Source organism: Phaenicophaeus curvirostris, chromosome 4, assembly GCF_032191515.1.
Source record: "Phaenicophaeus curvirostris isolate KB17595 chromosome 4, BPBGC_Pcur_1.0, whole genome shotgun sequence".
In the NCBI taxonomy this organism is placed as follows: Eukaryota; Metazoa; Chordata; class Aves; order Cuculiformes; family Cuculidae; genus Phaenicophaeus; species Phaenicophaeus curvirostris.
Window position 1 is genome coordinate 8,288,011 of NC_091395.1, and position 13,734 is coordinate 8,301,744.

Consider the following 13,734-nt stretch of genomic DNA (forward strand, 5'->3'; position numbering starts at 1 on the left):
ATTTTCCATAGCAGACACACTGGAAAGACACAAAAGTAGCTCTATCTATGAACAGGAGGAAAATGTCTAACCTTCCCATCTGATCCATACTTCCAAGAACATTTGTATATCACAGAATCATTTGGTTGGAAAAGACCTTTGAGATCATTGAGTCCAAACATACCTGTCCACTACTAAACCATATCTCTGAGCAAACATTGAAACATTCTAAGTTTTAGAACACACATTGCCCACTGGTGCAGTGACCTAGAAATGTGGATTGTGTCTAAGAGGTTTTCTAGAGCGGTGGGGACATGACAACCATGCAATTTCTGTCAGCTTTCTGAAATCACGATGTGGGTATTGCAAGAAATTCTCTGCTCAGCGCCCGCTGCAAAAGCGTTATACTTATTTTTATATTGTACAACCCACACTCCTCCAGCCACTGCCACTTAGACCAAAAGTCCTTGTGTATCTTCAGCCTCTCTATCACCATAGCCCTGGATTTAAAGATCACGACAAAGAATTTATGGTCATAATCCTAGATAATACTACTGCTGCTCCTTACCTCGGTGGATGATGGTGGTTCCCACATCTTTGACAACAGTAGAATTCAGACGGGGGTGTCCTTCCGTTAAAATTTCTAGCTGGTATCAGAGAAAGAAAGCAACATCTAGAAAAGTAAAAAATAGCAAGACACATAAGCATTAGAGTCACACTACTTGGTGAGAATCCTAGCCTCAGACTCATGGTGATTTTGCATTCATCCTCTCCAAACTGAGGAAAGCCACTGTCTACTCAAGCCAAAGTCTTTATTTACTCCATTTAATGGCCAGCATCCCATGGAGTTGGGTGCTAAAATATTCCAATTTGTTAACCATTCTGTATCATGCTAATGGTCCTCCTCTTAATGGTCTTTCTAGGAAACAACTTCATTGTTTTGCTGCTATAATTATCTCAGACACAATGATTGCAAGAAACAAAAACTCACGCTTTTAATAATTGATTGCAAGGCTTCTATTGATCTTCAGTCACCTATAGAAGAAAATCTAGAGGAGATGATCACATCTTGAAAATTTCTAAACAGTAGAGAAAACTGATCTCTTTGCAGAGAAAATGAATGATAGCAAATTGTGGGCAAGAAATAAAAACGATGAAGTTATGGTTCACATCAATTTGATACATTCATATCCCTATTCATTCAATATACTGTGTCAGAATTTTGCAGGTGGGAAATGAGTAAGGAGTCTTGCAACTCAGTAATCATCTGAAAGCGCTTGTAATTACTGTTTTGTGGAAGAGGCAAACAAAGACTGGATTAGATTTTGCGGGATGGATCATTTTTCACATTAAGGAAATATAATCAGCTGAGAAATTCCATTATTTTAACCAACAGGAAAATACAGGGGGAAATAACTCTTTTCTCACTTAACAGGAGCTGAGGAAAATGAAAATCTATGCCTGCAGTGATACAAGAAGCAGTTACTGCTACAAAAAGTGGAACGTTTTTTATTTAGGCTAAAGTAAAGCTTCATCTAAGCAATTGTGTTTTGGGTTTTTTTTTTGGAAGTTAGGCAGAATGTCCCTCTGATAGCGTGTTTTCTTTCAATGAGCATTTTTTCCAGACACTGCTCATTGTTTGGAGACGATAACACCTTGTGTTCAGTATGGTCTGCGTTGAATTGAAGTGTCTTCTTCTGCGATCACCTCTGTCTGCAGTGTTTGCCTATCTCAAACACAAGGTCAGGCAGAGCTGGAGCCAACTCCAAATTAGCAAGAGATTTCATAGAATCATAGAATCACCAGGTTGGAAAAGACCCACTGGATCATTGAGTCCAACCATTCCTACCAAATACTAAACCATGTCCCTCAGTGCCTCATCCACCTGTCCCTTAAACACCTCCAGGGAAGGTGACTCAACCACCTCCCTAGGCAGCCTGTTATTTGACTGTCGTGAAGTTCATAATAATAGTAAAATTAGTAATAGAGTATGGCTAAGATGTCTGGGAAAATTTATGGGTATGCATGTAAGTGGGAATCGCATCCTGTGCCCAGCTCTGGTCTCTGCACAGCCCCGACTGAAGGATGCTGCTTTCTACAGCTCCAAAACGAGCCTTAGGGAGTTTATTTTCGGTATCAGCAGCTAGGGATGATTTTAGCGCGTTTGTAGCGACCTCGCGTTTTCCGAGCTCGCCGCTTCCTGCAGGAACCGACGCCCGGAGGCAGCGCAGGGCAGGTCCGAGGTCCGGGCGAGGTCGGTGCCGGGGGTGGGCGGCGGGAGGAGCCCGGGCTGGGATGCGGGGCTCCCACCTGCCCGGGGCAGCGGGATGTTCGGGCCGGGCAGGCACAGCGTCCCGCCGCCCGCCACCAGGAACCTGGAGGACCTGGACTCGGTGCAGAGCATCCTGCTGCACAGGTCAGTGGCGGAGGGGACACGGGGACGGGGTGGCGGGGGGCTGCTCCCCCGGGCTCGGGAAAGACGCCGAGCCCCGGCGCTCCCCGGAGAGGATTCTCCCCGCTGCCTTTTGTTGTCCGGGCAGGCGGAGGAGAAGGGCTGTGTCCGTGCCTCCCCTCGCCTTCTCCGGGCAGGGGCTGGGGCTGCCCCGCCGCTCGGGGACAGGGGAAGGGATGGGGATGGGGATGGGGATGGGATGGGAAAGGGGTAGGGAACGGGGAAGGGGAAAAGGGAAAACATAAGGGAAAATAGAAGGGAAAGGGAAAAAGAAAGGAAAATGAGAGAAGGGAGAGGGGAAGGGAAAAGGAAAGGGAAAGGGAAAGGGGGGAAGGGAAAGGGTATAGGGAAAAGGGAAAGGAGAAGAGAAAGGGAAGAAGAAAGGAAAAAGAGAGAAGGGAGAAGGGAAGGGGAAAGGAAAGGGAAAGGGAGAGGGAAAAGGGAAAGGAAAAAGGGAAGGGAAAAGGAAAGGGATAGGAAAGGGGAAAGGGAAAAGGGGAAATATAAGGGAAAGGAGAGGGGAAAGGGGAAAAAATGAAAAGGAAAAAGGAAAAAGGGAGAAGGGAAAGGAAAGGAAAGGAAAGGAAAGGAAAGGAAAGGAAAGGAAAGGAAAGGAAAGGAAAGGAAAGGAAAGGAAAGGAAAGGAAAGGAAAGGAAAGGAAAGGAAAGGAAAGGAAAGGAAAGGAAAGGAAAGGAAAGGAAAGGAAAGGAAAGGAAAGGAAAGGAAAGGAAAGGAAAGGAAAGGAAAGGAAAGGAAAGGAAAGGAAAGGAAAGGAGAAAGAGAGAGGGAGAGGGAAAAGCGAAAAGGGAAAAGGGAAAAGGGAAAAGGGAAAAGGGAAAAGTTAAGGGAAAAGGAATGGGAAAGGGAATGGGGAAGGGAATGGGGAAAGGGGAAAAGGGAAAAGGGAGAAGGGAAGAGAAAAGGAAAAGAGGATAGGTAAAGGTGAAAGGGAATGGGAAAGGGATGGGGAAAGGAGAAATGAGAAAGGGAAAGGGAAAAATGCAGCCTGCCCCCCGGGTTTCCCTCTCTCCCTTCCACCTGGAGAAGCAGTGGAGCTGCAGGTGAGGGCAGCCTTCCTACTGCACTCGGGAAGGATGCCCTGCTGCCTGTGCAGGATTGCATGGGAGCCCAGCCTGGGGCTACCTCTGGATTCCTTGGAAGTGTAAGGGAACAGGTTGGCAGGGTCCCATCAATTCCAGAAGCATTTTGAATTCTTTTTTAAGGAGAGGGGGGGGGAAAAAAAATTGTAACTGGCGTAGAAATACAGGATGGGTGCTCTCTGAGTGGATGTCCAGGAGGCGCACTGCATGGGAAGCAGCTGCTTTTCCCATCCCTAAATGCAGTTTTCCACAGTATCCCCCAAAAAAGGAATGTCAGCAGTAGAGCAGTAGGACCTTACCCCATGGGCCATTGCAGAAGAGCTGCAGAAACTTCACAAGGAAAACGCCATCCCGTTTGGCAGTATCCAAGGGAAGCCCAACTCCAGTTGTTCTGTGAAGTGCCCATTTCCTAACATGTTTTCGCAGATACATGGATTTGTTTCCCACTGTAAAGAAAAAGTAGGGATTTTTTCAGTGCCAGCTCCAAACTGCCCTTGCTATGGGAACTAACAACTAACTCAGCTTCTCTCCAGCTCCAAACATCAAACTGAATAGTTGCTTAAAAGCCATTCCTGGGAACACCAGGGATGAAAACACTGAGTACAGCTTGGAGGGCACACTGGAATCAGCTTTTTCCCAAATTGCATTCTGAAGCTGCTTCATAAGCAATAAATATGCCCCTATGCTAACAGGGGACCCTCTCGCATCTGAAACTGTGCATGCCTTTGTTAGTGACTTAACAGAAAATGTTCCATTTCAAAGTTGGATTAAGAATATGCTGCCCCATGATATTGCTTATATATTTTTGGAGTAATAAAGTACTGTTCATACTTGAAACATTTTCATATGGACTGACAGCAAATAATGGTTTTCTTTCATGCTTGACATGCCTGCTATGCATAGCAGGTGATCCTAAAAGAAGCCTGTAGATTTAAAGTGAAGTAAAAACAGTAGGGAAAATCTTATTTGAAATCACAGCTGTGTTTCATGTTAGAAGGAACTCTTAACTCTCTAGGACTGGTTTCCGAAAGAATTAAATGGGTCAAACTGGTCTTTCTGAATTCTTTAGGCTTGTCTTCCATTGTTTTTATATTCTGCTTCTGAAACACTTTATGTGATCCAGTTGCACAGAGGGCTGTTGGTACAGAAAGCTTAAAAAGTCAGAAGGAACAGTCTATTTTTGTTGACCACTGGTGTGTTTTGTCACAAAATTTTTGTTCCTTTGGTCACAGAGGTAGCCTTCATTCTCTATTTAGTCTGCTTATATGTAAATATCCCAATTAAAATGACAGTCCAGTGTCACCATTCAACCCACACCACTTAGCTATGGATGGTCTCTGTGTAGCAATGTCAGAAAAGCTGTGAACAGAAGATTTTGTAATGGCAATCTTATTCACGTAGTTTTATGTCACCCTTGTAGTCATGACATCTTATTTATGAAGGAATGCCTGTGAAATGTACCTTTTGTCTCTTAAGAGAGACTGTGGCAGCACAGGCAAAAGCTATATTGTCATCGAACTTTAAAAAAGAGGAACTTATTTCTCATTTTGGCTGATGCTGTGCACTGGAAGAATAAAAAAATCAACAGGAATCAAGAGCTAAAAAGCCTGTGATGTCACTTGTTAGCTATCCAGATTTTCTGTTAGTCTTTCTTCACATGTTTGAGTAAAGCAGGTGTTAGCAGCATGAAACAGGACTGTTAAACAGAGATGAAAATGTTTTCCACTTAGTTCTATCTGCTTGTTAAGGTATCATGTTATAGCCGAAATATTTCGTGTTATGTCTGTCCAGTTGTTGATAGAGCCTTCCTGGAAATATTATCTGATTTAAAAACAAGCAGAAAGGAAAAAAATTAAGCAATAAGAAATCACTTAGGCCTTCTTATTTCTTTACCAATAATCGAGAGCTGTAATTTGAAGTTTGGAGGGGCGGAAGGGCAAAGGAACACTTAAAATGCTGTTGATACATGTAAGCAGTCTAAGAATGACAGATTGAACTATAGTCCAGGTATATCCAGTGGGATTTGTCCTACAGTATTACTGTAACCTGTTTATACTGCCTATATTGTACAAAAAAGCTGGCAGATACAGTCATTGGAAAATTCTTCCAGTTTGGAGCCCTGTTCAGATAGTACAGAGGCAGCACTGCACTCTGTGCTCTTCCTCACCCACACTGGTGTTTAGAAGAGGAAATGACCCTTAAGAAGAAGAGGAGTTGAGTGAAAAATTAGGGATCTGATATAATTCCTGGATAGTGCATCCCATGCAACAGTACTGAAAAGTAGAGTTGCACCGTAATTATTTTCCTCCTTTAGGAGAAAGGACCAGTATATCTCCTTGGTGTATCCTATACGCTCTCTTCTTTTAACTATGATCTACTCCTGAATATAAAGGTAGATCAAGGTAGATTGTTACTTTTAAAGCACAATAGCTTTTGAAGCAGCCAAAAAAGAAACAATGAACTCTTGTTCTGAAATGGATTTCCACACATGGATTTGGTTTCTTGCAGCAACAGCTAATCAGAACAACCTTAAGGCTTTTTAATTATCCACGTTTAAATGCTCATTAACCAGTTGTCCAGTGAGGGTGAGCAGCAGTGTTGATGCCAGTGATACCCTGTGGCAAATTTCTACCATCTGCTTGTTAATAAGAGCAACGTAGCGTAAAAGGCTTATGGGTTCTTAGTGAGAAGCATCGGCCCAGCTACTTGGACTAAGTGTAAATGATCTGCCAGAAGACAAATTATTTCAAGTCTTTCCCTAATATTTATGCACAAGAAATGAGAGGCTTTCCTCTCAAGGGGGATTGTGTGGGAAAATCCGTGTCTTCAGTAAAATAAAATCCTGCTGTGTGAGATATATTATGTCTTGCGATCATTAATTGTTCCCACAGCAGCCAAAATTCTACATTCATTTCAGAAAAACACTTAGGTGGCTCCCAACTACCCCTCTCCGTGGACCAGAATCGTCCATCATCCTTTGCTCTGCGACATGGTGATCCCTATAAAACAGCAAGTAGTGTGAGACAGCCGCCTCCCTTTTTGAGAGCCTGTATATCTCACGTATTGAGCAAACAAATGGAATCAATTAACCAACTCTTGAACTCAGTGAAATTTAACTTAACTAACACCGGACCATCTGGCATAGACTATCACTTCTCTTCAGAAACCCTTCAGTGTGCTGTTCAGTTTATTAAAAATGCTTGCAAATATACGCAGAATTAGGGAAGGTGGGACAGTGTGTCTCACCTCTATTACAATTCTAACCCCTGCTGTATTCCTCTTAGAAAAACTATAACTCGTTAGGCTCTTTGGGAAATGCTGTCTACACAGATTATTTTGTTTTCACTAAATAAACTGTTTGGAAAGTGGGGCACTTCTAAAATATTTTTTCCACCTGTTCTACTGGAAGCAATAGAAAGAATGAAAATCGGCACGTGTCCTGTATTCTGACAGCTGGAAACAACCAAAGATCTGATTTTTCTTTAAAGCATTGTGGTTGTTACCAGCTCAACAGGAGAGAAAACTTAAATTATCTGCCATATCCTGCCTTAAACAGACTGAAACCGTATAGGAACAAACATGTCTTTTCTTTAGGTAGGGAATGTTCCCATCTCCTCCTTTAGACAGGTTTGCAGTCTTAGAATCCACACAGCAGTGATTTATCTCTAAAATCCTGTACAGGCACTTCAGAATGGCCACAGAATTTAACACAGGTATCTTTAACAGCTCCAGCCGAAGCCTCAGTCTCATGGATGCATCTAAAAGACATTTCTGTCTGATAATTGACTTGAAATTACACTTATTAATGAACACTTTCCTAAAACAGTTTCAAGCACAGGAATTTCATACCAGAATTCTGTGGCTCCAGCACTATAAAACCTCACTGCCGAAGCTGTGCAAACATCCCACTGAGCAGAGATTAAATCCAACACGTTAAAAATGTTCCAACAATTCTTCTCCATCTCTTTCCTTATTCACCACACGTGTCCTGATAGGTTTACTGACAGAGCTGCACAGCAAGTTGTCTGCAGGGTTGCCATGAGTTTTTCACGGATGCGAGTAATTTAAGGCCTGAAAACCAAGCAGGGTTGGGGGTTTGTTTTTTGGGTTTTTTTTCCTGTCTCTGTTTACCGTGCATCGTTTAACGTTTGTAGGCTGCACTAGATCTGGCTTGTTTGCATCCACCACACACACAGACAGACAGACACATACACCCAGAACATAGAGACAGACACAAGCACACAGAGACAGACAGACAGACACACACAGAACAAACACACATAGGCACAAGCACACACAGACACACAGAGACACACAGCATACACACCACACACCCCACACACGCACGCAGATGCAGCCACAAACACAAGAACACACACAGAGAACAGAGACACAAACATACACAGCACAGAGAGACAGAGACAGACAGATACATGCACAGACACGCAGACACACACACGTGTGCACAGACACGCACAGACACACGCACACATAGGCACGCACACATTGACACACACTTGCACCCCCATGCACAAACACAGATGCAGACACACAGACACATGTACACACAGCACACACACACGCATGACAGACACTCACACAGACAGACACACACAGATACACACAGACATAGACGCAGGCAGACACACACGCAGACAGACAGAGACTCACAGATACACACAGACACAGACGCACAAACCCCCACGCACATACAGACAGACACAGGCAGGCACGCACACGGACATAGAAGCACACAGAGATGCACACAGACACACATGCACAGACACACACATGTGCACCCACATACACAGACACACATGCACGCACACACACTCACACTCTCACTCACTCATGCACACACACTCAGTCTCCCACTCACACACTCACTCTCACACACACTCTCACTCACACGCTCTGACACTCACACTCCCCCTCACACAGTCTCACACACTCTCACACACACTCCCCCTCACACAGTCTCACACTCTCACACTCAGACTCACACACTCACTCTCACACACACTCCCCCTCACACACTCAGTCTCACACTCACACTCGCTCTCTGACGCACACTCTCACAGACTCACACTCACTCTCACACACACACGCTCTCGCAGACTCACACACTCACTCTGACACACACTGACTCACACACTCACTCTCACACACACTCCCCCTCACACACTCTCGCAGACTCACACACTCCCCTCTCACACTCACACTCACTCTCACACTCAGACTCACACACACTTCCCCTCACACACTCAGTCTCACACTCACTCTCTCACACACTCCCCCTCACACACTCAGTCTCACTCTGACACACTCTCACAGACTCACACTCACACTCTCACACACACACACTCATTCTCTCACTCACACTCACTCTCCCACACACCCTCACACACTCAGTCTCACACTCACTCTCACACACACTCCCCCTCACACACTCAGTCTCACTCTCTGACACACACTCTCACAGACTCACACTGACTCTCACACACACACGCTCTCGCAGACTCACACACTCACTCTGACACACACTCCCCCTCACACACTCTCGCAGACTCACACACTCCCCCTCTCACTCACTCTCACACTCAGACTCACACACACTTCCCCTCACACACTCAGTCTCACACTCACTCTCTCACACACTCAGTCTCACTCTGACACACACTCTCACAGACTCACACTCACACTCTCACTCACACACTCATTCTCACACTCACTCTCCCACACACCCTCACACACTCAGTCTCACAGTCACTCTCACACACTCACACACTCACACACTCACTCACACACACTCCCCCTCACACACACTCCCCCTCACACACACTCCCCCTCACACACTCAGTCTCACACTCACTCTCTCACACACTCCCCCTCACACACACTCACACACAGACTCTCACACTCACACACTCACACTCACTCCCCCCCCACCCCCGGCTTCCCGCGCTCCCCGCGGCCGCCAGTGGGAGCGCCGCGCGCCGGTCACGTGGGCGCCGCGCGCGGGTGTCATGGCGGCCGCCACGGGAGCCGCCGGCCCGGCGGAGGCCCTGAGTGCGGGGCGTGTGGACACCGGCCCTGACAGCGCCGCCGCCGCCGCCTCCTCCCTCTCCTCCTCCGCCTCCTTCTCCTCCTCGCTGTCTGCCAGCTCCGAGTAAGGGCCGGACGGGGCCTCGGGGCTGGGCGCTCTCCGCGCCCCGGCAGGGGCTGCAGGAAAGCTGGGGAGGGATCAGCGAGCGCAGGGGGAGTGGTTTTAAGCTGAAAGAGGGGAGATTTAGTTCAGCTGTTAGGAAGAAAATGTTTCCTGTGAGGCTGTGAGGCTCTAGCACAGGTTGCCCAGGGAAGTTGTGGATATCCCATCCCTGGAGATGTTCCAGGCCAGGTTGGATGAGGCTTTGAACAACTGACTCCAGTGGGAGGTGTTGCTGCCCGTGGTTGGATCTGGATGATCTTTAAGGTCCCTTCCAACTCACCAATTTATGATTCTATGAGATCTCTGCCAGGTTATTTCTTACATACCATCTTTTGAGACGTAGCAGACTGGCGTCAACAGCTTTTAGGTGTAATTATCATCCTACTACTTTCTTGAATAAGATAATCAAGATTTTGAGTAAGTCTTGTAGAAGATGCAAGCTCTGGCTTACCCATGGCCATCAGGAACAGCAAAATTATCACAAGTGGTGGCTCTTTCAAAACTATCAACTTGGGCAATACAATTCATAACTACAGAGGAAGTGTATGATGTTTCTTCCTGTCTGCAACATCCACAGAGTTCAGTCATTTACTGGAACTCAAGGATGAGAGTAATGCCAATGTCTTCTGTATTCTTATTCCAGCTGTTATGCTCCCTTTCAGCCTTTAAAGGTGCTGTAGTGCATTGTCTTCGTATAACGTTCTCTGTGCAGCTAAGTTTCGTAGCTGCATCATTTATCTGTGAATACGAATTAATGTTCTATTTGAATTCTGTAGTAGTCATTTTGAACAAAATTTACATTCTTTCTTCAGTCAAATTAGCTAGTTCTGGTATAAAGTGTATATTAACTTTAAACAATAATGATGCTAATTACTATGTAAGTCTCCATTCTAGTTTTTCCCTATTTCATTTTTATCACTGTGGTCTCAGATTCGTAGAAGGGGAGACCTGATTGTTTTCAAGTCAGGAAGTATGAGCTGATCTTGTCTGTTCCTGAAAATCTTCCATACAGAACAACCTAGATGTTCCCTACATCATCTGCTAGTGATGATTTGTGTATGTGTGTAACCAAAAAGCTGTCTTAATATTTAGCTTAAGTACTTTGGTAAGTTATACCAGTGAATGCTTCTACTTTGGTTGCTATTGTTCCTCATACTTTCTAGTATTACTCCATGATTCACCTCGGCGTGGGGGACCATCTAGCCTGTTGCCTGTCAGATAACAGGCTTTTTTCTCAGCCAAAAGAGCAAGATTAAAACACATTTATAAACTTACTGTTTGGTTTTGGGCTTGTTCCAGTTACTACATCCTTCTTAAAATGTACTGTCCAAAACAGAGCATGGTTGACACATTACCATTGCCAAATTAGGACAAAGAGGTTTTTGTGCTGTGCAGATGGCACTCCTGGTAATACATCCTGTAGTTGCCTTGCCTTCTCTCTGCAGAAGCTCATTGCTGGTGCCTTAATGATCCACTCCAGCTGGTAGAACTTTTTCTGGTGTTGCCTCCTTCCTTTTTTTTGTTGTGTATTTTTGCATGTAAGCTTGAGTATGCTATTTTGAATTTGTCTTTTAAGTGTGTTACCTAGGGTTTGTCTTGATTTTTTTGGCTACATTGAGGTGATTTTAAGATGTTAATCTTGCCTTTCCAAAGGGCTTTCAGCACAATCCTTCGTCTAAATGCACAAGGGAAGAAATAGTGGGAGAGGACAACTGGGATGGCATTTTTTCTCTAAGAGAAAGCCCTGTTGTGCCCCTGAATGTAACTGTGAATTAAAACTTGTATGTGAAAGTTATGGTGTTGGGGGGGTTGTGTGCTTTCAGAAAAGGGAGTTTTAGTGTGGGTTTTTTGTTTGGTTTTTTTGTTTTGCCTTTTTTTTTTTTTTTTTTGCAGTGGCTGTTTTCCTATAAGGCATTTGAAGGATCTCTTAAGATCTGTGAGAGATGCTATAACCCCAGCTTGTCTGAGAAGAGCTCTTGCCCTTATGGCAAACTTAAAACAGATGAGCTTTCCATGCTCAGGTGGCAATGCTTTTTTTCTTTTCTTTTCTTTTCTTTGCACCCTCTCTATCCCCTCCATACTTGAAGTAATCAGATGTCACTTGTATAGCAATCTTCCTTATCAGAGCTGATCGTTCTTCTTTCTCTCCTAGTGACCTTGAGCCTGAATGGTTGGATGGTGTGCAGAAAAATGGGGAATTATTTTATTTAGAATTGAGTGAAAGTGAAGAAGAAGTTCTGCTTCAGAACAGCTGTCCAGAAATGCCGGCAGTGAATCATGTCAGGTTTCGTGAAAATGAAGCTGAAGTTATTCAAGAGGGGTCACGAAAAGAAAGAAAGTATGAACTGAAGAAATTGACCAAAATGTTAAAAAAGAAGAACCTTTTACCAAAGCATTCTGGTAAGAAAGGGCGTGGAAGCTGTAACGTGCACTCCACTGGTCCTACTTCTATACTGAAACACCAGTCCGTTCAGAAAATGGGTGTCACCGTTCAGCAGAAATACAAAGATGTGTATGTTTATGTGAATCCCAGAAAGCTGTGCAGTGCTGGAGATGATGAGCAGCACAGGCTGTTGGAGACCTTAGTAGGGATTGTCCATCAGTCTTCATGGATCAGCAGAAGAGCAGGAAAACAAGGCAGGAAGGATAAAGTCAGCAGAGGAATCGGTGAAGAGAAGCTTGTAGTACATGGCTTGGTTCCAGGTAGTTCAGCAATGAAAACGAGTCAAATCTTGATTGGTAAGTAATCAGTGAGTAGTTAACTTCTGCACTCTTCCTTTGAAACAATCTCTTAATTATTTTTTTTTTTTTGAAGGTAGTTGACTTGAATGTTAGTGAGACATAAACAATTAAGGAGAACAACAAGGAAAGATTTAGATTAGACATTAGGAAGACATTGTTTACCTTGAGAGTGGTGAGGCACTGTCCCAGGTTACCCAGGGAAGCTGTGGCTGCCCCACCCCTGGAGGTGTTCAAGGCCAGGTTGGATGGGGCTTTGAGCAACCTGATCGAGTGGGAGGTGTCCCTACCTGTGGCAGGAGGTTGGAACTGGATGATCCTTAAGGTCCCTTCCAACCCAAACCATTCTATGATTCTTGAAGGAGTATTTTAAATAAATGTCATTGCATCTGATGTGTTATTACCTATTTGATTTTACTCTATTAGTAGTTTTTAAGAACGTGTGATGTGAACTAAGAGGCCTTAATATAGTAAGGAGATGACTGTATTTAAAGCATGCAGGGAGTGAGCAGTTTGAACTTGGAGCAACAAATGCGCTTCCCACCACCCTTAATTTAGTGCAGAATTTGCTCGGTAGATAAGTAGGAATAGGGAAAAGCTACAATCTGCAAAATATTGTATTTTGGTTTTATTCTTTTCCACACCGTCCCCATTAGATGAAAAGCTTTACTGTATATGCTTTAAATGGATTTTGTACCATAAAAATGAGGAAAAAATATTGAGTAAGATGTATTAATCTATGTTACAAACTTTCTGCACAACCTTGTTTGGATATTCTTCTGTTCAGCAAGTATAACAGCTGCTGCTTCAGCAGTTGTGAACAGGCGGCCTCCAAATACATTGTGGGCTGCAGTTTGAGGAGGCAGCGAGCCAGTGTAGCAGCTCTATGTTGCGTTGGTTTGGCTCTTGTCAGACGCTTCCATAAGCTGATGCAACTAAATAACCTGGCAGAAAACTAACCCAGAAGAATTGCCTGTCTAGTTTTTGCCAGTGTAGTAAGTTAAACTTGGGTCACAGAAAGTCTGACAAGCACCCGAGCATGGATAATGCAGAGAAATGAACTTCTGTGGTCAGTAGTAGAGGAGCAGAGATACTCACGCTTTCAGCCTCAAGAGGACTCGGCACTCACAAGACTTCAACTTCAGAGGCAGTAAATGTGAGACAGCTAGCCTACATGTGAAAAGAAAGGGTGGAAGGTTGTTTAATTACCCTGCAAGTTGCTTCTGCGTAGGGAGAGAGAGCGCAAAGGTGCGAT

The 13,734-nt window shown here is 44.5% G+C and overlaps 1 protein-coding gene across 1 annotated transcript in view; it reads left to right on the plus strand.

The window, feature by feature from the left end:
• The first annotated feature begins 9,558 nt into the window (after positions 1-9,558).
• INTU (inturned planar cell polarity protein) overlaps positions 9,559-13,734 on the plus strand; it is a 44,248-nt gene continuing 40,072 nt past the window's right edge. The window contains exons 1-2 of the mRNA XM_069854969.1: positions 9,559-9,701; positions 11,893-12,479. Coding sequence (XP_069711070.1) covers positions 9,559-9,701; positions 11,893-12,479 — 730 coding nt within the window. The remainder of the gene's footprint in view (positions 9,702-11,892; positions 12,480-13,734) is intronic.